The sequence below is a fragment of the Raphanus sativus genome, chromosome 2, assembly GCF_000801105.2.
Source record: "Raphanus sativus cultivar WK10039 chromosome 2, ASM80110v3, whole genome shotgun sequence".
Lineage (NCBI taxonomy): Eukaryota > Viridiplantae > Streptophyta > Magnoliopsida > Brassicales > Brassicaceae > Raphanus > Raphanus sativus.
This window is the reverse complement of record NC_079512.1, coordinates 8,855,340-8,879,602: the sequence shown is the minus strand read 5'-3', so window position 1 is coordinate 8,879,602 and position 24,263 is coordinate 8,855,340. Positions and strand designations below refer to the sequence as shown.

Below are 24,263 nucleotides of genomic sequence, written 5' to 3'. Positions count from 1 at the left end.
GCTATGGCGTATACATATTAGATTTTGATATTCTAATCAAGTGTCCAAAACACTACAATATACTTGTTATATTCAAATTAGAGAAATTCTTGAATTAATCTCCTAGGGTAAACTTGTAGGTTTACCAACGAAAAATGTCATTTAAATCATCAAGTTTCAAATTTGGTTGAAATAAATTACCAACTTTTTGGTAAACAAGAAAAACATTCAATACAAGCTATTTTAATCATAAATTTATGTTAGCTATATCTAGAGATGGCATTTTGGACCGCAGCCGCGGGCCAGCCCTTAAAAAGCCCATTCAGGATGTGTTTGGGCTTAAAGAACTTAGGCCCAGGAAAATGCGGGTCTTGCGGGCTGGTTAATTTCGGGTTTGGGCTTATGCGGGTTGGGCTTACGCGGGTAAGCGGGTAACCCGCACTTCTTTTTCATTTTTGTGCTTTAGACTGCTCACCGCCGAAGCTCGGGAGAAAAACAATTAGGTCTTGGAATGCTTGAACTCTGCACCACGTTTGAAACATTTAAATCGAAATTATAATACCAAAAATAAAAAACAAAATACAAGAAAAGAAGATATTTACTTTTTGGTGTGTTGTGTTTCGTCGGAGTAAACTCAGAAGAAGAGCTAGCGATGGCTTCACGGATCAAGAATCCCATTCTTGAATCGTCAATCTCTTGATCTTGAAACTCATTTCTGACATCTTCTCTTCCTATGTAACTCGGTAACGTCTGAGTTCTCTGCAAACTCCCTCCCATCGGGCAACACTGGAGACTATTGTTATTACAAAAAATACTAGTACCAGCTCTGTTCTTTTTAGAGCTTTCTCTAATCCCCTTCTCTCGAACGACAGTTAATGTTTTTAGTCATATCGTTAGTCAACAGTTATAGTTGACTAATAGTATGCCTAAAATGTTTTTACAGTTATGTTTTTGACACAAATATAAATCAAATTTTTTTTTCAAAAAAATGAAAATTAAATTTTAGAATAAATTATTTAGTAACAATATAATATTATAAATAAAATAATTATTTTCATTATTTTCTTCAAAATAAAATGTAATTTTTTTTATATTCTAAAATAGTTAGTAACATATCATTAGTTTAATACTTATTTTATTAAATAATTTAAAAGAACTTTGTAATTATTTATTATATTTATATCACTTTTAAACTATTCAGATAGTCGTAATTGGATTATGATTCATAATTTTATTGTCTGTAAAATATTAATATAAATTTTATTCTCAAAAAATAGTGGTATTCTAATTATGTAGCTATATTTTAGATCTTAACAGTTTTCGGTGGATTTTTTTTTATTTTGAACACCAATATTTATTTATATTTAAAATGCAGAAGTAATCGTGTAACACATTTATAGGAATTATATAAAAAAATTGGATGATTATTTTCGTTTGAAAATAAAATGTTGAACTAGCACTTTACTAAAAAAAATTTGACGTCAATATTATAAAACATAATTCCAATAGGATTATATAAGCAGTTACAAAAAATTGATCGTAGATAATTATAAAAGTTCTTGATAATTATTTTTAAACCAATTTATTAATTACTCATAAGTTAAACTAATTATTTTAAAATATAAATGAAAATACATAAACTTTTACTTTGATAAAATGAAAAAAAACTTTTTGGTTTGAATTATTTCTTATTTTATTATTAGTGTTATAGTTATTAAATATATATTTTCAATATTTAAAATTAAAGATTTTGAAAAAAATGTTGATTTATTTTTATGCCAAAAAGGCATCAACTTTAAAAGTCAACGAAAGTTTATGATTAAAATGGGTCGTTAATAAAAGTTGAGTGTTTTTTTGGCTTACCGAAAGTTGTTGCTCTATTTCAACCAAATTTGAAAGTTGATGATTTAAATGCCATTTTTTCCCTTTTACCAACCAATAAGATTTACTTATTTTAGTTTTAGTATCTTTTCAAAAGAAAACAAAATAATAAGAATTTTTCATATTATATTATGTCTTTTAAATAAATAAAAATAGTGGTAACTATCAAAAAAATATTATTGTTAGCGACGTCAGCAAAACATTAAACCATAAACTCTGAATTATAAATCCTAAATCCTAAACTCTAAACATTTGAATAAATCATAAACTTTAGATCATAAACATTAAAAATTAAATATTAATATCATTAAACCCTACATCTTTAACCCTAAACTATAAACCCTTGGATAAATTCTTAACCCTAGAATTTATGATTTATGCAAGGGTTCATGACTTATCCAAATATTTATGATTTAGGGTTTAGTGTTTTCTTGACGGCATTAAAATATTAATTTTTTTGAAACTATTACTGTTTTTATGTATTTTATATTAACCCTAAATCCTAAATAATAAGCAATAAATCCTAAACATTAAATCTTAAACCATTGGGTAAACCATGAACCCTTGGATAAATCCTAAACTCTAAGGTTTAAGATTGATCCAAGGTTTGAGATTTATGGTTTAGGGTTTAGTGTTCTCTGACGGCGTTAACAATATTAATTTTTTTTGTAATTAATACTATTTTTATTTATTTTAAAATATAATATAACTTGAAAACTATTATTATTCTGTTTCTTTTTTAAAAAAATATTGAATCTAAAATAACTAAATCCTATTGGTTGGTGAACCTATATGTTCATCCTAGGAGATAAATCCAAGAATTTTTCTTCAAATTATATTGGCTTTTATGAATATTTTAAAAGATACAAGATTTTCGGTCCATGCCATGGCAGATGTATACTAGATTTTTGATCCTTAATTTCGAAGCGCGAAATAATTTTTGAAAACTTTATATGTTCACATTTCTCATTATCTAAAGTAGATCTTGGCATAAAGTCCGTAATCGGAAATCTGAATCAAATTCAAACCAAAAAAACCTTATATGTGCCCAATCCGAAATGCAACAAATACCCGATGAATCTTGTATGATGGTACAAAACCTACTGAATTCAAATTGTTACTAGCCGAACCCGAACGAAACACGTTAAAATATCTGAAAAACTGATCTGAATATCCAAATTAGTCACAAATATAAATATTTGAAGCACTAATATGTACGTCAAATATTCAATTATGTATTTCTTCTGAAATGATATTTTAAAAAAGTATTTAAACTTTAAATATGTTCTTAAATATTCAGTTTTATATAAACAAGTATTTATTTCTTATGTTTTGTTTTTTAAATTTTGGATTTAACTTCTGATATATTTAAACTGAACCAATATAACTTGAATGTGAAAGATATATGATTTTTTTTGTTCACCTAATGATATATGATTATTTTATGTATTTTAGGATGTGATACAGATTAGAATTGAAAGTGATGAGTTATATGTGAACTCGATCCATACTTACAAATTTAGAAAGAAACTTAGGATGTGATATAAATTAGACCAAAAATTCAAAATGCCGACCCTATCTCAACGGGTACCCGAACGCCCAAGCCTAACTTAAATATGTTTTGTTCAGTTAGTTTTATATTTGATAAATATTTTACATATTTGCTGAAATAACCCGTAAAACTATATTCATAAAATATCAATAGTGAAATGTTCTACCATATCATTAAATACTAATAGTAGCTAACTATTAATATTTATTTTATCAAATAAATTCATCTAGTTTTAATACCCTATTTAAAAGAATTACTAGGATATTATCCGCGTTAAAACTCGGGATATTTTTTTTTAATTTACAAAATCACCAAAACATTATTTCAAATGTTAGCGTTTATATGTTGATAATATGGCGCTCAACTTTACATTTTTGACAAATATGAGCTTAATAAAATACTTTGATTTTATATCACGTTTACTAAATAGTTTATTATGCAGAATAAATTAACATACTTTTAATTATTTTTCATTCCTTTTAAAAATGATTTTGGATATCTATAAAAATAAAATGTAAACCATATTTATAGGGTTTAATAATTAAAACAATAATATTTTGTTTATTTTTGAAAATTTAAATTCTAAAGAGTAGATTTAGAGAATATATTCCAAAATATCAGAGTTCATTTAATATATTAGATTTTTGATTTATTAAGGTAATATATCAAATAAGACATATTAATAATGTAGAATTGATCTAACATAGAATTATTGTATAGTATATAAAAATAGGACCCTAAATTAATAGAATAGATATAGGGGAATTTTCAAAAATACCACTTTTAAGGTACCACTATTCATCTTTACCACCACTAAATACACATTTTCAAAAATACCTTATTTATTAAAAGGTTAAAGGTTCTTATATCTTTGTTTTTATATGCTTTTCAAAATTCTAATTATAAACTCTAAATCCTAAACCTCCAACTCTAAACCCTAAACCCTAAATCCTCAACAATAAACCCTAAACCCTAAACTATATACCCTAAATTCAATACTCTAAACCTTAAACCCTAAAACCTCAATTATAAACCTTAAATCATCAATTATAAACCTTAAATCTTCAACTCTAAACCCTAAACTATATACCCTAAACCCTAAAACATCAAATCTAAACCCTAAATCTTAAACCTTCAAATCTAAACCCTTCATTGAAAGTGGTGGTAAAAGTGGTTAGTGTAAACATGAAAAGTGGTACTATGAAAATGCTATTTTTGGTAATTTCTCATAGATATATTATTATGTATTTGGTGAGGGTTTTGAATAATTTATTTTTGCATTTGATTAAAGTACAGTTGTATATATAGGAATTAGTAGGCACTAATAATTCTTTTTATATAAGAAATAAAATAAAATTGTTTTTTACTTAGATTTAGTGTTAATATAAATTGAAGTTTTTTATATAAAAATAGATTAGTTATTTAGTTCCATAGTTTTAGGCTACAATGTATATTTAATAATAATTAAGTTAGGTATAAATAGGAATACTATAAAATCTAGTTAAATGTAATGGTCAAATTTAGACTATTTGTAAGTATATAAAATTGATTATTTTGAATATTATTGATATTTCAAGTTTAAGTTTATTTATTTAAATTTTGTATAACATCTTCATTTATATTAAATTTAGGTAAATAAAACTTTACTGTTAGGATTTTATTAGTTAAATAAAAAGTCAATTTAATAGATTCACCAAGCCTGGATAAGCAACATCTGAAAAGTCAAGTAGAATCCCTGGATTGTGTAGGCGAGCTAAACACAAATCTTTCTTTTCATTTTATATAGATGGAAAAGTAAGAAATCCAATTTTCCTTCGTAAGAGGACAGTAGGAATCCAAAACTTTCTCTTTCCAACAATGTACTTTTCGGACAGAGAAAGTGGAACTGCTTGACGTTACATATTAGAACACATTAAAGCTCAATTCGCATCTTAGCCGAACTGATTGGCTCCCTAATTGACCAAGCAAAAGAGGGGCTGCAATTTCCGCCCATAAGGGGAGTGCCTTCGCCACCGGTAATGTGTGGAAGAGCTAATAAACCGAATTGGGATCAATGAGAAGGCCAGACCAGAAGGGAAAACGACGCCAATGGGGAGATTACCATTCTAAAAGATGTTCTCAGATGAAATAAATCATAATTTATCTTTTAATAAATAAAATATTTTTTATTTATATTTGAGATAAAAATGAATTTTTTTTTCTTATGGGATCTTTTAAAATATTAGTAAGATGCATTTTGAGAAGTAATCAATTTAAAATTTTATTATCATTAAAATATAATTTAAAATATTTTATAGAATTTTTAATTTTCTTTTATAAATAAAAAATGAATTATTTTTAATTTCTAATAGTATTTTGTCATCATTGGAATCGAGATTACTTCGGTTTTTCTCGTTGCTGAGGGTTGTTCCTCAATGTCACTTGTGACTATTTCTCAGCTATCCGACTTTGTTGTAGCTTCTTCGATGCATTCAAACTTTGTTTTGAATTCGGTGTCAACTTCATATGAAGATTTATCCTGTTTGATCTCATTAGTTTATGATTTGTCTTCAAGAGGATGCTCAATTCCCTCTTGCCTTTGTAGTCCTTGAAGTTAAGTTTTAATGAAAGTTGTGTTTCAAAAAAAAAAAATATAATAAAATCGATGTCTAAGATATAAACCAAACAAACTTTTTAAATGAAAAGTACAAAAATAGACAATTATAAATTAGCATGCTATTTATAAATGATACATTAGCTATAAGTTTATAACATTTGTAAGAAAATAAAATGATGGTTAAACTTCTATCAAATTTGGAATATATAAAAGTTAATAGTTAAATGTGGAAGAACGTAAAATGAAAATATAAATTTGATCTATCTGATATGAAATTATAAATGAGATTAAATTTGTGTTTATCTAAACCACGACCTTGCAGATGTTTGTTTTATTTTTTAAATAAATATTTATTTTGTCTAAATGATAATATATATTTTAAAATTTACCTGTGTTAAATAATTACTAACTAATATTTATAAGCATAATAATTTTATAGTTTATATTTTTTTAATTTTATCTTGTAAACCGTCAATTGTATTACTACAATTTTTAGAATATGATCTGTGCATCCATAAAATGTTTTTATTGGTTTTTTGTAGTTCAAAATTTTATGATAGTGTCTACTAAATTATTTTATATACATGGTAAGTTTTAAATAATTATAACGGTGCATGTAATATATTTATATCGGTACAGAAAAATAATTTTATAACATAAAACAAAAGTAACGTTAGTTGTGGGGGAGAATGAAACAAAATATAACTTATATTGTTACATAAATATTTTGTGTATATAATTGATGTTCATTAATTATTTTTTTTTAACTTTGATGTTCATTAATTTTTATAATATTAATATGAAATAGGTAAGTTAAAAGATTTATATTAAATTTATTTTGAATTTAATTTAGGAAATGTTTTATTACTTTTGAAAAAGATAGAAAGCATAGATTTAGGAATAGTTATTACCTCATTAATTTGGGGAAAAACAAAGATTACTTAAAATAGGTTCATTTAATTACATTAGTAGCATTAGGTTGTAAATATTTTGAAGTCTAATTGTTAATTTTAAAGTGTACTTCTATTTTAATAAGATAGATAGATAGATGAATATAATTTTCTGTTAATGAAAATGTAAATAAAATCAATTAATTTAACTGATTCTTATAAATAAAATTATTTTGTAGTATCAAAACCCGAAACTAGATATACTTATTGATTTTATTATAAATTATTTAAGTTTTAGTCAATTATTTAATTTAATCCATTTAAACTAAGATTAATAAATAGTTATTAAAAGATGAGAGTGTTTTGATTGGACAAAAGATTCATTATTTTACTGATTGTCAACATAAATAGTAGTATAATGTTATTTCCATAATTACCTTAACGTAGATATAGTGTTTTCCATTGACTATCAATTATATTTTATGTAATATTATACCTGACTAAAGGTTATGTCCAACAAAATGTTCATGTTTTAGTAAGGTAGACTAAGCAAAAGTTTAATTTTTATTCAAAAAATTATTTACTGAAAATTACAAATTTTATGCATATGTTTGTTTTATAAATAGTTGTTTTTAGTTATATAAAATTTTACATAAATATCATTTTGTAAAAATATGAAATTAGTTTATATAACCCGCTTCTTATCAATTTTACTTATATTTTAAAGCTCTAAATTATAGTACAAATTTATTTCTAATTTTTATATTGGTAAATATTTATTATGTTATCAAATATTTTGTTAAATTTTTAAAAGGCAAGCATTTGGTTTATACCTACTTATGTTAGTAGTTTTCAAATTTTTTACGTTTCCTTAACATACTTGAGCTATATATTACATGTGTAGAAGCTATAAATTATAATAATAATTTTTTTAGTTGCAGTGTATGTAAGAATCTACGGTATTAAAATAGAGTCCTATTTTATTGACATGTTTTGGAACTATCAAAATAGTTATAGTGGTCCAACTAAAATTGATCTCTTTAATAACATAAGTTCATAAATATAAGTATTATATAACCAATTATCTTTTTAAGTTGTAAACTAATATTTGATTTTTTAGATTATTTTTGAAGCATCCTAAATTTTTCAACTAATATTTAGATATAAAAACAAAAAATTTAAATATGAATATTTCAAAATTCGAAATATATTTATATAAATATGTCATATAATTATCAATATTTATAACAAAAATCAGGTTTCCTATAACCATAACAAATGTACGTGTAATAATGTATATTTAAATATTCTAAATTTCTCTATTTTAATAAAAAGATAATACCTCTATGCCAAGAAATCATATTTTAGAAATATATATTTTATTAAACAACTTCTCTCTCTTCCTATTTTCTCTACCTTCTCTCTAGAGAGTTCTCTAAATCAAAGTTGCAGTCACAGTGGCCGGAGGCCTTGTGCCGCCGGTTACCAGTCCTTCTTTTGTTTTTTGTTTTGCTGTTAAATAAATCTTCGCTAGGCGATTCCAGTTTCCGGTAGCGGATCTCTCTTTTCGCGTTGGCGAGTTTTTTTGATCTGTATCTATCTCAACTATATCGGAGCTGTTTCTTTGCGAAGTTTACACCTTTTCTCCGATTTTAGTTGACTATATAATACTTTGGCTCTTTCTTCTGTATTTTAATGTGAAATTCCGTCTGTTATTGAGAGATGATTGTTATTCTCTAGACATTACACCTTTTCTCCGATTAGCCGTTTGGCTTATGGGCAGAGTATCTAACCAGATTAGTTTCTTTGAGTTGATTGATTAAGTTTGGAAATCGATTGGAATACTCAGTAGAGTTGAAGCTTTTCATAAGGAAAAGTGTTTCAACGAAGTCTCTTCCAATATTTCTCAAGCTTCTTGTTGTATTCACATCTGGATAATGGCAAGATATTTCTTTGGTAGCAACGGTTGTTGCAGAGGAAAGAGTAACTACAGATGATATCAGAAATTGAAGATGTTATCTCTGTTGGCGATGGATCAAAGCTTTGTCAGGGATGACAAGAGACAATACGAGGCGATTGCGGAGGAGTATGCGGAGGAGAAGCTTCGTGGTGATCGGAAAAGCGAGTCTCAGCAGGAAAGACACGTTTCTAACACGTGTTGTGTTAGTATCCCGGAATTTTGACACGTGTTCAAGCCGAATCATCACCAACCGCTTTAAAATGGACTTTTCTGTATTTGTCTAGTATAAAATCTTTGTTGGACTTTATTTAAATTGATATCACTGTAACTTGCCCTTTGGGCTTTCATGAAATGATAATGTTGACAAAAAAAAAAGAAATATATATATTTTAAGATATGTATTTATTTATAATATGTTTTTATAGTTATGTAAGAAAGAAATCATATTCCAAACAATATGTATATCTTATAATAAAAATGAAAACTGTAATTAATGATTATATTTTGTTAACTATTGTTATATAAAATTTAAAATGTATTTTAAAATAAAATTACTATAATTTATTTTTATCACAGATCTTGTAAACTATCAAATTAATTGTTTTATAAGATACACTATATAAATATATATCAACAAGATTCCAAATAAAAATTTCATCATTTAAATTATATAATTTTAATGTAATCTCTAAACAATAAATATATTTTTAGTGGGAAACCATCATATGAGTATTAAATTAACAAATATTCCATATTTGTATAAACACCTGCTGAAGGAAAGACGGATAGTTTTGATAGTGTAGAGGACAAAGCTGAAGTTTGCACTGCTGGATGACATTCAAAAGGGCATGGTCTATTGGTTCATCATCTTCCCACATCTAGAGTAATGATTATCACCTCTCATGTTTCTGTATGTTAGGTTCTTTGTAACTCTAACTTTACAAGCATAAGACTGAATCGCGTGTATACTCGGATCAGTGCAAATTTCTGAGTCTCCATTAATTATTTAATGTTGCAAACCACCCAATATCTATTTCATTGTGTTGCAACCATGTCATTTACAACTCCATCAGTTTTCATCGCTATGTCTTATCTTGACTTATTGATAAGGAATTTGATTAAAAGGATATCATATGGAACCACAACGGATTCCAACAATATATCATCCCAAGTCTTCCCCTCTCCTAATATCAAACTAATTGGTGTCATAGTATGGACCACATGAGTAATCTATCTAGCTGGGAACGTAAGAATCCATGGAATCTCCCATGCTCTTATCTCATTGCCAAAATGAACGTTTTGCCAAATATTCAATGAGAGTAAGGCCTTTGATGCTATAATACTAGTCCAAGCATAGGAAGGGTTATTGCATGATGTAGTTTGTAATGGTAAGCTAAATCTAGAGTATTTTCCTTTCAATAGCCTTGTCAAAAGCGCATCTGGAAACTGAAGTAATCTCCAAAGTTTCTTAGCCAGAAGAGCTACATTAAACTCATGTATTATTCTAAGGGCCTGACTGGTGTAACCGCAGCGGTTGCGGTTGCGGTTGCGGGAGTTTGCGGGTGCGGGTGGTTGCGGTTTTAAGCGTTTTCTAGAGATTTGTACGACTGGTACAACTGTTAGAAATTGTTGCGTTTGCGGGACTCTTATGACTGGTAAACTACCAAACGCAACATCTGTTAAATAATAATTTAACAATATTTACATTTTTTGTAATTATAAAAATATTAAAAATCATAATAATATGATAAATATAAAATTTATATTTATAAAATCATATTATTCAATTTTAAAAATTTATAGAAAAAATTTTAGTTTTGAATTTTTATAATATAAATTGAAATATAATATGAATACATTTTACAATTTCTATTATTTCAATTTAAAATTTTTATTGGATATTTTTAGTATTATTTTATTTATTCTGTTTTTAAAGAAAAAAAGTTTACCCTCCCGCAACCGCCCGCAACCGCAAACGCTAGCTGGAACCAGCTTTTGATTTTAAGAGGTTCGGAGCGGTTTGAAGCGATTTGTAGCGTTTTCTATGATTGTTTCGAAACACCAACAACCGCTATGAACCGCAAAAGCTGCGTTTGCGGGTGGTAGCGGGAAAACCAGTCAGCACCTAAATATACCTTTTTCTTTGGGTAGACACATCTTTTCTCATTTCTCCCAATGAATCCTTTTTCTTGGGAGGGCTTGCCTCCACTATAAGTGTGCAAGGATACTAACAAATTTCTTGCAGATCTCCAAAGAAAGAAGAAAACTAGACATAACATAAATGGGTAAAGCCAAAGCAATAAATTTTATCAACACCTCCTTTCGACCCTCAGACAACCATCTACTTGACCATTCATTCACTCTATTATATAATATTTCTGTAAGGCAATGATCTTTAATTTTGATCCATTGATATTCCCATGTGTATCAAGATTAGTATCCATACCTCCCTCATTTTGAATACCCATATAACAGTTTTAATCGACTCCTTCGATGTTTCATGAACTCGTTTTCCAAAGACCAAAGATGATATATCAAAATTTATGCATTGTCCCCATGCTTTTCATAAGTTTGGATAATTTCATAACTTTATCATATTCATTGGGATCTGCCTTATAAAATAAAATGTTATCATCATTTGCAAAAAAACTAGGTGAGATACTGGAGGATTAGCACGTACAATACGCATCCATGTTACCTTACCCAAAATTTCTACATGATTAGAAAGTTAACTAGAGCTTTTGTGCGTAAGATAAATATAAAGAAGATAAAGGGTCTACTTGACATAATCCTCGCTTCGGTGTTATATACTCCCTCTAGGTTTGATGTTTCAAAGCACAAGGTACTTAACAAACTTAATACATCCCATAATCCAACGAGTCCACAAATGTGAATATCCCACCTTTTTCGTTACTGCTTAAGTGAAATCTCAGTCCATCATATCATATACTTTATTCATGTATGTCTTTATCGCTATTCACTTATGATATCCTCATGGATTCTTCACAGCGCATAAAATATCTTTTTGAATTATCAAAATATTATCTATAAACTATCTCTCCAGCAAGATATGCCAACTGAGTTTAAGATATGAAGTTGAGTACTAAGATCTTCTTCAAGCACTAGCATAATAAATTTAAAATAATTCATATGTGATGTTGCACGAACTGATCGATCTAAATTTTGTCATATCTTAGGATTGATTAATCTTTGAGATACAAATCATCATCTCACTAAATCCTGGTGCTATTATTTTTTGGAAAGAGAAATCATTGACTATTCTGGATCAACTTGGCTTTTGACTTTTTTCTTTTTTATATTTTTGGTATAAATTTATTTTTATAGTTGTGGTAAAAGGAGTAAATTTATGGGAGATTTGGCTAAATACCCTTATTTGGGGGTTGGATTAGAAGAATGCACATGACAAGACACAAAGACACATCCATATAGTATTTTCACCTCAAACTTCCGAAAATACCTTTACTGTAACTTTTTTCATTTCTCTTTCTTCTTCTTCTCTTGCGATTCTTTTCTTCTTCTTCTTCATTGTTTCAGATTCTTCTTTTCTTTACAGATTAATTCACATAATTCTTTAACTTCAATTCAATCACGTACAAATAGGATTCTCAACAATTTTTTTCAACATTCATCAATATTGAAAGCTTTTAAAAAATCTGGGTTCATCAATTTTTTTTTGAATCTCCCAGCTGCCCATATTTAAATTCGACACCATTCTTACGAGGACCTTCTTCTCCTCTTATCATATTTGGCACTGAGACAACAATTTCGTAATGGCTGATACAAAAAGTGTTAACAGTTAAAAATCTAGAAATAAAATAGTTAACGATTAACTTAGCATGGTACATCAATTGTTATCATGTTAACAAATAATGTAACGGATAATGAAAATGATTGAAAATATTGAAAAAAAATATATCAAAGTATTTTAATTTTTAATATAATACATATTTTCTTAACATGTTATCATATGTGTATAAATGTTAAAAGAAACAATAACATAAATAGTAAAGAATACTTATTCTTTTCTACAAATTCATGAATCAGCTAATAAAATATGTATCATTAACAATTCATGTATCGGATAACAAATCATATATCAAACAATGTATCAGCTAACTAATTACTTATCAGTTAACAAAGAATGTATCAACTGATGCTATATTATTTGGTAACATCTTACAGATCATTATATCAAACAAATAAACGACAAACAAACAATGTATCATATTATTTATCCCTAACAAATCATGTATCAGCTGAAAAATATTTTGTGGAACATCTTACTAATCATTCATCAGTAAAGAGAAATCTTTAGTAACAGTTACCAAAACATGTATCTCAAAGAAAACTATGTAAATTAGGGTTTTCCTACAACATAATTATTATCAGGTACAAAAGAAAATATCGGTTAACATTGTTTTTATCCAAATTGTAAAACAACTTTGCGGATTCACTTTTCTCTTCTCTGTTTTAGGCTCAGACAAATTCACCAATTAGGTTTTCTCAAAAATGAATTTTTAGAAGATTATGTAGGAACTTATATCGACGCGAAGAACTCAATCCGTAAATCTGGATTTTTTTTTCTTGTGATTCAAAATCAAAGGCAAGGTAATGGTGGAAAAGGTAGTTGTTGTTGGTTGAGTAAATCATTTTTGCGGTAGTCATAAAAATAACAATAATTTAAGTGGTTGATAAAAGGGATAGTGATTTGGATAATAATTTAGAATTGAAGAAGGAAGAGATGTAGTTGCAGAAAAAGAGAAGAGAAGAAAAAACACGAAGAAGGAGGAGAAACATAAGAAAGAGAAAGGAAGATAGGAGTGTTTTCAGAATAAAAATAATACTGTTTTGTCATGTGTACATCTCAAATTAGGTGTCTCCGTATGGACATAGAAGCCAATTTTCCCTAAATTTATTTTGATAGAATGAAACCTGTTGTTTATATAGAGTAAAACCAATGTTATTGTAGCTTCTTTTACGCTAACTTTAGCACTCTTTTGTTGATATTTTTACAGCATGAGTAAAGTTCAAAAGCCAAGATTTTATCCTAAATTGGGTATCAAAAGCCTTCTCCCTCCATTTACCTTTTCATTACTTTGTTTAAAAAAAAAACTGTTAACAAAATAGTGGAAAGACAAAGAAAACTACACTGAAGAAGCTCTCTCCAGATCTCTTCCATGGCGACCTTGATTCATTGTTAGTGATCACTTTTCTTACTTTCATACCCGAAGCCATGCCGAATCATAGCTCTAGAAGCTCGGAGAAGTCATCTCTGTTCCGAAGATCCAAAACGTTGCCGACAGGATCATATCGAAGATTTACAACTCCTCTGATTCCAACTTACAGATACGAATCCGCCACTGATCTCCGACAGGACGGTGGTGGTGTTAGCTGCGACAGTGACACCACTAACTTCGCCTCTGAATCGGCGCCGAGTCAAGTTTTGGCGACTCAATCACCGAGTCAAAGGATAACTAGGCTGTGGACTCATTTCTCTCTTACTCATTGTGTATGTTATGTTTTTTTTTCTTTGTCTTCTTCAGTTATGACTAAATCTTCTTGTCTTTAGGGTTGTATTCATTGATAGCGATCTCTGCTTTTCTCTCTCTCTTGCTTGATAATACCTGCATAGTGACTTGGTTGGAGTTTTCTAATGTTCTTTTTTAACTCTTGTTGCAGCTCAAATTCATTTGTTCATTTTCTTTTCTCTATGTGATGTTTCTTCGAGCTAAAGTTACAAAACTAGAGGTAATGTTTCTTTCCTTTTATAGAAAACACCTCAGACTTTTGTTTCTGTATTAAATTTAGAAGAGAGAGAGAAGAGTTTTATTTTGTTTTCTTGTTACAGGCAGAGAAGTCTATCCTTTTAACAAAATGTAGCAGAAGCAGTAACGGAGTTCCAGGCAGTGACAACAATGAAAATCTACAGCTGGAAGATGTTAACAACAGAGCTGTTGTTTTATACAGTGTGATTATCACTATAGCCTTACCCATTTTGTTGTACATGTATCTTGACGATCTCTCATACGTCAAGAACCTACTGAAACGAACAAACAATAATAATAAGAAGAGGAAAGAAGAGGTTCCCTTGAAGAAAAGAATAGCTTATTCACTGGATGTGTGTTTTTCGGTGTATCCATATGCTAAGCTACTCGCCCTTCTCTTCGCAACGGTAGTTCTTATAGTATACGGTGGCTTAGCGTTGTATGCGGTCAGCGACTGTGGGGTCGATGAAGCCCTTTGGCTTTCGTGGACTTTTGTGGCGGATTCGGGAAACCACGCTGATAGGGTAGGGGTCGGAGCAAGGATAGTGTCGGTGGCTATAAGCGCAGGAGGGATGTTGATATTCGCTACAATGCTTGGACTTATTTCGGATGCTATCTCAAAGATGGTAGATTCCCTGAGGAAAGGCAAAAGCGAAGTCCTTGAAAGCAATCATATACTAATACTTGGTTGGAGTGACAAATTGGTGTGTGCCTTTTTTTACCCTCTCTTTTTTTTTTTTGCAATTTAGTAATTTGTGTTGGCAAAATAAATAAATAAATTAAAAAAAAACAGACAAAATTATTAGGCCATATTTATTACAGGTTCTTAGGATGAATTTCTTAATGTAATATAAGAATCCTCTCTTAGTGTTAACTAAAAAATTAAGAACCGTCTCTTACCTATCTTATTTAAGAACCGTCTCTTAGTTTTTCTTACTTAAAAGTTAAGAGATGGTTACCACCCTAAGAACCATGCAATAAACATGCCCTTATGCATGTGTATAGGGTTCACTTTTGAAGCAGCTGGCAATAGCAAATAAAAGCATTGGTGGAGGTGTGGTGGTGGTGCTAGCGGAACGAGACAAGGAAGAGATGGAGACTGATATTGCCAAACTCGAATTCGATTTGATGGGAACATCAGTTATATGTAGAAGTGGTAGCCCACTTATACTCGCTGATTTAAAGAAGGTCAAGTTTCTAAAAGCTTAAAACTGCAGTAAGTCATGCTTCTTGGTGATACATCTGACACTGAAACGTTTTTTTTTTTTTGACAGGTTTCAGTTTCAAACGCGCGTGCTATCATTGTACTAGGATCTGATGAAAACGCTGATCAGGTTGTTTTCTTGTTTTCCATCACTATGGTAATTTTTGTGAAGTATTATTAATCGCTTTAGGATAACTTAAAACAGAGCGATGCACGTGCCTTAAGGGTTGTGCTCAGTCTAACAGGAGTGAAAAAGGGTTTGAAGGGGCATGTTGTGGTTGAAATGTGTGATCTTGACAACGAGCCATTGGTAAAGCTTGTTGGTGGGGACCGCATTGAAACAGTTGTAGCTCATGATGTGATTGGACGCTTAATGATACAATGCGCTCTTCAGCCCGGCCTTGCGCAGGTTAGCCTCTCAAGCTATAACTAGATGAGGCATGCATACTTATACTTTTAACTCTTCTTGTATTGTTACCATTGTCAGATATGGGAGGATATATTGGGCTTTGAGAATGCCGAATTTTACATAAAGAAGTGGCCTCAGCTTGATGGTGAACGTTTTGAAGATGTACTCGTTTCTTTTCCAAATGCGATTCCCTGCGGAGTGAAGGTTGCAGTGGATGGGAAGATCGTTTTGAATCCGAGTGACGACTATGTTTTGGAAGAAGGAGATGAAATACTTGTTATAGCCGAGGATGATGACACTTATGCTCCTGGTTCACTTCCAGAGGTTTGCTTCCTTCCTCTTATGTAAATATATATATGCATACGACATCCTGAATCTACTTTGCCATTGACATAGAGATGCGTTCATATTATAGGTGCGGAAGTGTCACTTCCCAAAAATGCCGAATCCTCCAAAATATCCAGAGAAAATACTATTTTGTGGTTGGCGCCGTGACATTGATGATATGATCAAGGTGCATGTTATATTAAAAAAAAGAAGTATAGCATAATAAATAAGTTGATGGTAGATATACTATCTTGTGTGTTATATACTTTTCTATCCCTATAGGTGCTAGAAGCTCTGCTTGCACCTGGATCTGAGTTGTGGATGTTTAATGAGGTTCCAGATCAGGAAAGAGAGAAAAAACTGACAGATTCAGGATTGAATATATCCAAATTGGTGAATATAAGACTTGTGCATAGGCAGGGGAATGCAGTAATTAGGCGTCATTTAGAGTGTTTACCCCTAGAAACTTTTGACTCGGTAAGTTGTTTGGTTTCTTTTGCTTTGTCTGGTTGATGTAGCTTGAGAATACAAATGCCATGTTACCAAATCAAATTGCAGATCTTAATTCTTGCAGAACAGTCACTGGAAAACTCTATTGTTCATTCAGACTCCCGATCTCTTGCCACGCTTCTCCTTATTCGAGATATACAGGTAACATATCCTAAGTCTTATGTACCATTTCAGTTATTTTTTTTTTCTAGTATATGAAAATCTTTATGTATGCCTGTCTGAATCTGTCACTACTGAGAGCTGATATTTTCCTATGTTAATCAACAGTCTAAACGGCTTCCATACAAAGATACAAAATCAAACGTGTTCCCAAGTAGCTGTTGGATCCGTAAAATGCAGCAAGCTTCAGATAAATCAATTGTGATAAGTGAAATTCTGGACTCAAGAACAAAGAACCTTGTCTCTGTCTCCAGAATAAGTGATTACGTACTATCCAACGAGTTAGTTAGTATGGCTCTAGCGATGGTCGCAGAAGATAAGCAAATAAACCGTGTTTTAAAAGAGCTTTTCGCTGAGAAGGTATTGGAACTTGCTTTGCTTTCTGCAGAGGTAGACAGATGATGTCAATTTTCTCTGATGAGTATATAATCATTTTTTTTGCTGCAGGGTAACGAATTGTGCATAAGACCTGCAGAATTCTACATATATGACCAAGAAGAGGTTTGCTTCTATGATATAATGAGAAGGGCTCGTCAAAGACAAGAAATCATAATCGGTTATCGCCTTGCGGGTATGGACCAAGCTGTTATAAATCCTTCTGATAAATCAAAGCTTACAAAATGGTCACTTGGTGATGTTTATGTAGTCATTGCTTCATGTCAGTAACTAACAAAACCGTAGAGATGACCTCTTCATGTATTTACACCTAATCTCTGAGGTCATACTTATTAGAGCAACCACACAAAAAAAACAAGAATATAAACCATTTGCATTTTATGGTGAGATGGTAAGACGAAGCAATCTAGACTCCAATATTACGTCACAATTTTCATTGAAGTACAAAGAAACAGAGAGACAATTATTTGTTGTACAGTTCAAGGCAAAACACTCTTGAATCAAATGAATATCTTGTTTTGGTTCTTCTTTTCTATGGAAGATACAAGTGAAATGAATTTAATTGCAGGAGAATCAACAATCAGTAAATAAAATAAAAAATTAACCTGTTATGTAATGTGATTGTCTGATTGATCAGAGAGTAGTATCAAGAGCATACTCCAATTGATAAGACTTGGGGACTGTACACACTACGTCACACCACTCGATCTCCCCCCAAATCTCATCGCCACTCTTATTAGGCCTCTCAAGCGTAATCACCGCACACCAAACAACCTTTTTCTTATCGCCACCGTTAGGCACAAGCTCAGCCCACACAACCGCCAACTTCCCACCATAACCAACCAACTGAAAACCGTAACTGACAAACTTAGGCAGTCCTTTCAAACCCTTTAACTTCTTCCAGTGCCCTGCCTTGGTGTCATACCATTTGAACTCTCCAGAACGGTAACGGTACAGTACCTTGTCAATCACGCAACAAGAAAACCATCCCAAACTCGGTTTCCAACCCCAAAACCTTTCCCACTGACCGTCTTTGGGTTTGTAAGCCGAATCACCAGAGGATCCAAACGTGTAAACTTTTTTTCTAACCACTAAGCTCACAAAAGCGGGAGGACCAGAGACGTCCCAAGTTTGAGTGTTTGGATTGCACCCTCTTGTTACATATATCTTTCTGTCAAGGATGTCGACCATTGGGTCCACCCACATGTTTCCCGGCTCGCTTGACGATGGCGCATCGTCAAGCGGGCCGCCGATGTTGTAGATATCATTCGAAGGTCCGCTAATAAGACCAGACCAGTGCGGAGGAGCAGAATGGGGAACCGCGGTTGGAACCAAAACATTCCCACTTGACCCGTTAGTCACGTTTCGGTCTGGTTTCAGGCAGAGAGTGAACCATCGAGGGTTAGGGTCATGATCGGAACCAAAGCCCACATAGAGACAACTCTGAGTGCGGCCTAACGTGGATCGGATCTTGTACAGCTCTGGTGAGGCGATGAGTGATTGAAATCTCTTGGAGACGAGGGTGAGTGTTGGGTAGTGCAATGTGGAGACGCGCGCGAAGCAAGTCAACAGCAAATCATCCGGGAGCGAAGGAAGTGGGGAGGATTTTTCTGTCGTCGCCTTACCTTTCCTATCTGGGGAAGTCATTGGTAGGAGGATCAGGTAGAAGAAATCGCTATTTATAAACTTTCGGATGCCTTAATTACTAGGTCTCACGCGATTGCCAGTCAGGAAAATTCTTGAGACGTCTTCAAAATGCGTTGTGAATTTCGTCAAATGCGTTTTGGATATTTAAATGTGGGAGGATAATATTATATTGATATTTATACCAGTAATATTATATCAATACAGTATTTAGACGTGGATAAAGATAAATCATATTAATATTTACATGTGGGAATAAGGATTTTATGAAACAAGAGACCTTATATGGTCAATGTATAAATTTTGATCAAATTTTTTTTTGCAGCGATGGATCTGAAATTTCAAGGACTATAAACCATTTTAAAAGCTTTAATAAAAAAAACTTTTGTAATTTAAGAGCTTATTTCTATACAACTGACCTTTGACATGGATTAGGAGCTTCAATCCCAAGAAGTGCAATGTACTTTAGAGAGTCAAAAATATAATTCTCGACTTAGAAAGCATCGGATATGACAAATAAACTGAAACGGAAGATGCGATAGTAGAGAAGTATAATCGTCTGGGTGAGAATTGCAACATATTGAATTTTCAATGGAGGAATATGATGTTTTGAAGATGAGAAAACGATTTTTTCAAGATGAGAAAACGATTTTTTTTGTTGTTTATGACTAACTAGGGTCGGCCCGCCCTACGGACGGGATGTGAACTATAAAATAATTTCAACGGCTAATATACAAATTAAAAACATTAAGATCTGGATACTGAAATTTTAGGCATGTATATCCGGATCCGGACCAGTTATATATTTTTAAAATATTTAAACATAATTATATCTATATATGTATACTATAAATATTTAGTTTAAAATGTCTATTTTTATTTTTTTTTTAACATTTAATATATACTTATTTTAATGTGATGTGTTCTAATTTTTATTTGATGTATATGTTGTGAGACCATACTATTATAATTATTATTTATATTTTTTGTTGTGGGTTTTTAGTTTGATGAAAACATAATTTTATTACAATTGACCAATTTTCCTATACAGTATAGTTTTATTTTAGAAATGAGAATATCCAAATATGTTTTATTTGTTTATTTATATTTGATCTAACTTGTATTGTCAATGTTTTTCCCTTTTATATCATCTATATCATTCACAATGTGTAATTATAAAGATTTATACATCATATAAGTTTTTTTATTCTACTTCATCTATTCCTATTCTTAGAAGAAATAAGATTAATCTTCTATGTCATTTGATTGGATTTTGTAAGTTATTCTATAACAGTGATTTATATTTATATTAAAATTTATTAATATTTTTAAAAGCATTAATACATATAGAACTTATAGAAATTTCATTTGCGAAAACATAGTTAAAATATAATATATATTTTTAAATTACTTTTGTTGGTATTTATAATCATACATTTGCAAGTTAAACTATAACCATAAAATAAATAATTATATTCCACGAACGGATTATGAGCCTCACAAAATTTGGAGTATTTTAAAGCTGGAAAAGAAAAAGAAAAATTGGAGTATCTTATATATTTGATAATATATCCAAGGTTTGAGAATACCCATAAGCGTATAGACATTGTATAGTCAGAAAGCTTGAAGTTGTGGTTGCTCCGGATAATGCCAATGGTCGCTGGCCTCACCTGCTCGCCGACGAATAGCTTGCTAACCCCACAAGACGCTGCCTTTTTCAGAGAGATGAAGAGATCGCGATCTCCGGAAGATTATAGATTTTGCCGGAAACGACGCATCGAAGGTTTATATATATAAGGATCTAGCAGACGAAGAGCGCAATAGGTTGATTCGTAGTGGGATGGAGAATAAAGACAATTTAAGATTAAATCACAAACACCGTTACAGAATCTAGAAAGTCTCAGCGCCAAATGAAAACAGACGAAGAACACGAAGGAGAACATCTGTTTAGAGATTCCGTAGAACAGTGTCGATGGGCCTAGTGCCGAAGAGCATTTTATTTGCGCTGGACGAAGCCCACTGCGAAGCCCATTTCGAGAGAACAAAGTTTAAGTGATACGGTGCGTATCTGATGTGTCAACTCGTGAGACTTCTAATTTATGACGTGGATGCTGATGTGTCAGCAGGAGAGATTCAACTCTTTTTTATATATATAGACTAGGTAAAATATACAAAATAAGTACATATAATATTAAAAATATTTGTTTTGGTTTGTTTATAGGTTTCAAATAATTTTGTAATTTGTATGAATGATAAAAAAAATTGTATTAAGTACATTTATGTTTCCATCTTTTTTTTATAACGCTGATTTATTATGATATATTACAATTATGAGAAAATTTACATAAAAAATTCGACAACTAACAATACTACATGTCTTATGAAGATCTACGCCTAACTACATCATCCGAGCCGTCCTATGAAGAATTTTTGATCAAATTTATTTGCACCATGTTGAAGATCTACGCCTAACTGCATTATATTTACATCTTATTTAAATTTGTAATTTCATATATAATATGTTATATTAGTTTAACTATTCTATGTTGATTTGTTTCTATTCTTTTAAATTGACAATGTTTTTTTGAATCAGGTTAAAATTGGCTTATTAGTATAGGTAGTAACTTTATCTTCTTATATTTATAAATATATTTTATAAAGGTTTCTATAGTTTGGTATATATTTTTTAAAAAATTGAAAACAGACATATTAAATCAGATATGCATTAATAAACATGACTTGTAATATTTTCAAAATTAATGCATATATATATATATATAACAGATAATATATATATAATAGATTAATCTTACCGGCTTGGTTTTCCGAGTCTAGATGAGAGTTTTGTTTATGCTGATGACAAAAAAAATATAATAGATTAATCATAATAATTGGTTGATTTAATTGTTCATGTTTTATTTGGTTTCATTATTTATATTTTGGTATATCAGGTTGTATCAACTTCTAAAATGATTCATATTTTGATTATAATTAGACTAAAATAAGAATAATTTTTTAATTATTTTTTGTTTAGTTTTTTCTTAGGTTGATAAATACATTTTTCTAATAATTTTATATATGTAATTTATGATATAATATATGTCTATATTTTTAAAATGTATAGATATTTCTTTTCTGTGTATCTTTTTTGTGTATCTTATACATGTTGAAACATACAATTGCATCTAGCTAATTTGTAAGTTTATAAGTAGGTAACATTTTATTTATTAAGGTTTCGTGTATACATTTGAAAACTAGTGTACATATGGACAATGTCTTAACGGTGTACATATTCTATTGGATAATTGAAATTTGTAGATAATCATAATATTTTTTAACTGAAAAAAATCTACATTTATGTTATCAAATATGTAATTTACTTTTATTTGTTTAAACATATGTACATTTAAAAGGTGTAAAATGTGTGTTTACTGGATGTGATTGGTTGGGTTGTAGGAGTTAGTTTTAGCTTTAATTTTTACTTACAATCTTTAAAATCACCAATCATGCTTTATATTGGTTTTTAAAGATACAACAAAAATGTAGAGAAAATGACTGTAACTACCTTATTTTCTAAAGCTCTATTATTTTGCTGTAGAAAATATGTTGCTGTAGCAATAAATTTTAAATCTACATCACTTAAAGCTAAATCAAAAAAGTTCTACAGCCTAAATCCTACAGTAAATTTTCTACAATTACAACCAAACCAATCAACCCCACTATGTGTACACCGTACATCTCCGTGTGTACAAACTTCACCATCACGTGTAGATTATATTCTATGTACAACATTATTGATCCATCATCCTTCTCTCCTAACTGTCACCTTACCCCATGAACCTTATTGATCTCAACGATGAAAACACATTATCTGACTTCCCATTAATATCCTTTCAATCCAACAACAGCTAATCCACCCATATGCATACAACCTTTCCACAAACATTGATGTGTTTTGTGTTTTGTGTGTTTTCATTTCTCAAATACAACAACCACAAGTGTTTTTTTTGCATTATCACCATCAATATAAAAATCATTTGAAACGTCTCATTGTAATATTATATTGAGACATTTTTATTTTTTTGTTGTTTTATATTTTATGTTATAACAATGAATTAGGTGATTTAAGAGCTTGTTCATTAAACAAATTTGGTTAATTTATTTAAGTACTGACAAATATAGTGCACATGTGGACACTTATAAATGTTGAAACATACAATTTAATCTAGGTAATTTGTAAGTTTATAGGTAGGTAATATTTTATTTACCAAGTGTCATGTACACATTTATAAACTAGTGTACATATGGACAATGTCTTAACAGTGTACATATTTCTATTGGATAATTGAAGTTGTAGAAGATCTTAATATTTTTTAATTGAAGAAATCTACATTTATGTAATCAAGTATGTAATCCATATTATTAAAATTGAAGTACAAATTAGTTTTGATTAGAAACATGAATAACAGTTTTTAAAAGGAGATTTGTTTGGAAACATAGATAGCAGTTTAAACAAAAATGTTTGTTTGGAAACATGAATATTAGTTTAATAAGGATGTTTGTTTGGAAACATGAATAGTAGTATAAAAAAGAAATATAGTGTAGTTTTGAAACATTAATATCATTATATTAAGAATAAAAATAATAATAGATTTATGTTTCTAAAAAAATTGGAAATCTATTATATTATTAAAAAGTATTTATTTGAACCAGTTTAAAAATATACGAAAATAAACTAATCTAATTACCTAAAAACATCATTTGTCTAAAATAATCATATAATATTAAACTTTATATACATATATCAAATCAAAATAATAATTTAAAATTGATTTATATCAAAACTTTATTTAAAAATATACATATATTCAAAAAATAATTTTTCTTAAAGTATTTTCCAATAACCATTATTTAAATTTCTTTTTGCAATATATATTAGCGAAATACAATACAAAGTCCAATTCAAATAT

The 24,263-nt window shown here is 30.0% G+C and overlaps 2 protein-coding genes across 3 annotated transcripts; one reads left to right on the top strand and one right to left on the bottom strand.

The window, feature by feature from the left end:
* The first annotated feature begins 13,855 nt into the window (after window positions 1-13,855).
* LOC108824679 (probable ion channel POLLUX) lies at window positions 13,856-18,054 on the top strand. Of its 2 annotated transcripts, XM_018598084.2 has the most exons (12): window positions 13,864-14,388; window positions 14,559-14,627; window positions 14,728-15,348; window positions 15,650-15,832; window positions 15,919-15,978; window positions 16,054-16,257; window positions 16,336-16,581; window positions 16,673-16,771; window positions 16,867-17,061; window positions 17,143-17,235; window positions 17,362-17,613; window positions 17,701-18,054. In XM_018598084.2, exons 1-12 carry the CDS (start codon window positions 14,113-14,115, stop codon window positions 17,917-17,919), a joined length of 2,517 nt encoding a protein of 838 aa, XP_018453586.2. In that variant the 5' UTR covers window positions 13,864-14,112; the 3' UTR covers window positions 17,920-18,054. The 2 variants fall into 2 exon arrangements, with proteins under 2 accessions (XP_018453592.2, XP_018453586.2); XM_018598090.2 differs by lacking the exon at window positions 17,701-18,054 and having other exon boundaries at window positions 13,856-14,388; window positions 17,159-17,235; window positions 17,362-17,600.
* A 32-nt stretch (window positions 18,055-18,086) lies between these two features.
* Window positions 18,087-19,474, bottom strand: LOC108824695 (F-box/kelch-repeat protein At4g39550-like). The gene has a single exon (XM_018598096.2). The coding sequence runs from the start codon at window positions 19,294-19,296 to the stop codon at window positions 18,283-18,285; it is 1,014 nt and encodes a 337-aa protein (XP_018453598.2). The 5' UTR covers window positions 19,297-19,474; the 3' UTR covers window positions 18,087-18,282.
* Window positions 19,475-24,263: the final 4,789 nt, after the last annotated feature.

Excerpts from the sequence above, each read along its gene's own strand:
- LOC108824695 (XM_018598096.2), bottom strand. The coding sequence starts at position 19,296 with ATGACTTCCCCAGATAGGAAAGGTAAGGCGACGACAGAAAAATCCTCC.
- LOC108824679 (XM_018598084.2), top strand. The coding sequence starts at position 14,113 with ATGCCGAATCATAGCTCTAGAAGCTCGGAGAAGTCATCTCTGTTCCGA. Across the intron at positions 14,628-14,727 it reads CTAAAGTTACAAAACTAGAG|GCAGAGAAGTCTATCCTTTT; the intron begins GTAATGTTTCTT and ends TTCTTGTTACAG. Across the intron at positions 15,833-15,918 it reads TACTCGCTGATTTAAAGAAG|GTTTCAGTTTCAAACGCGCG; the intron begins GTCAAGTTTCTA and ends TTTTTTTGACAG.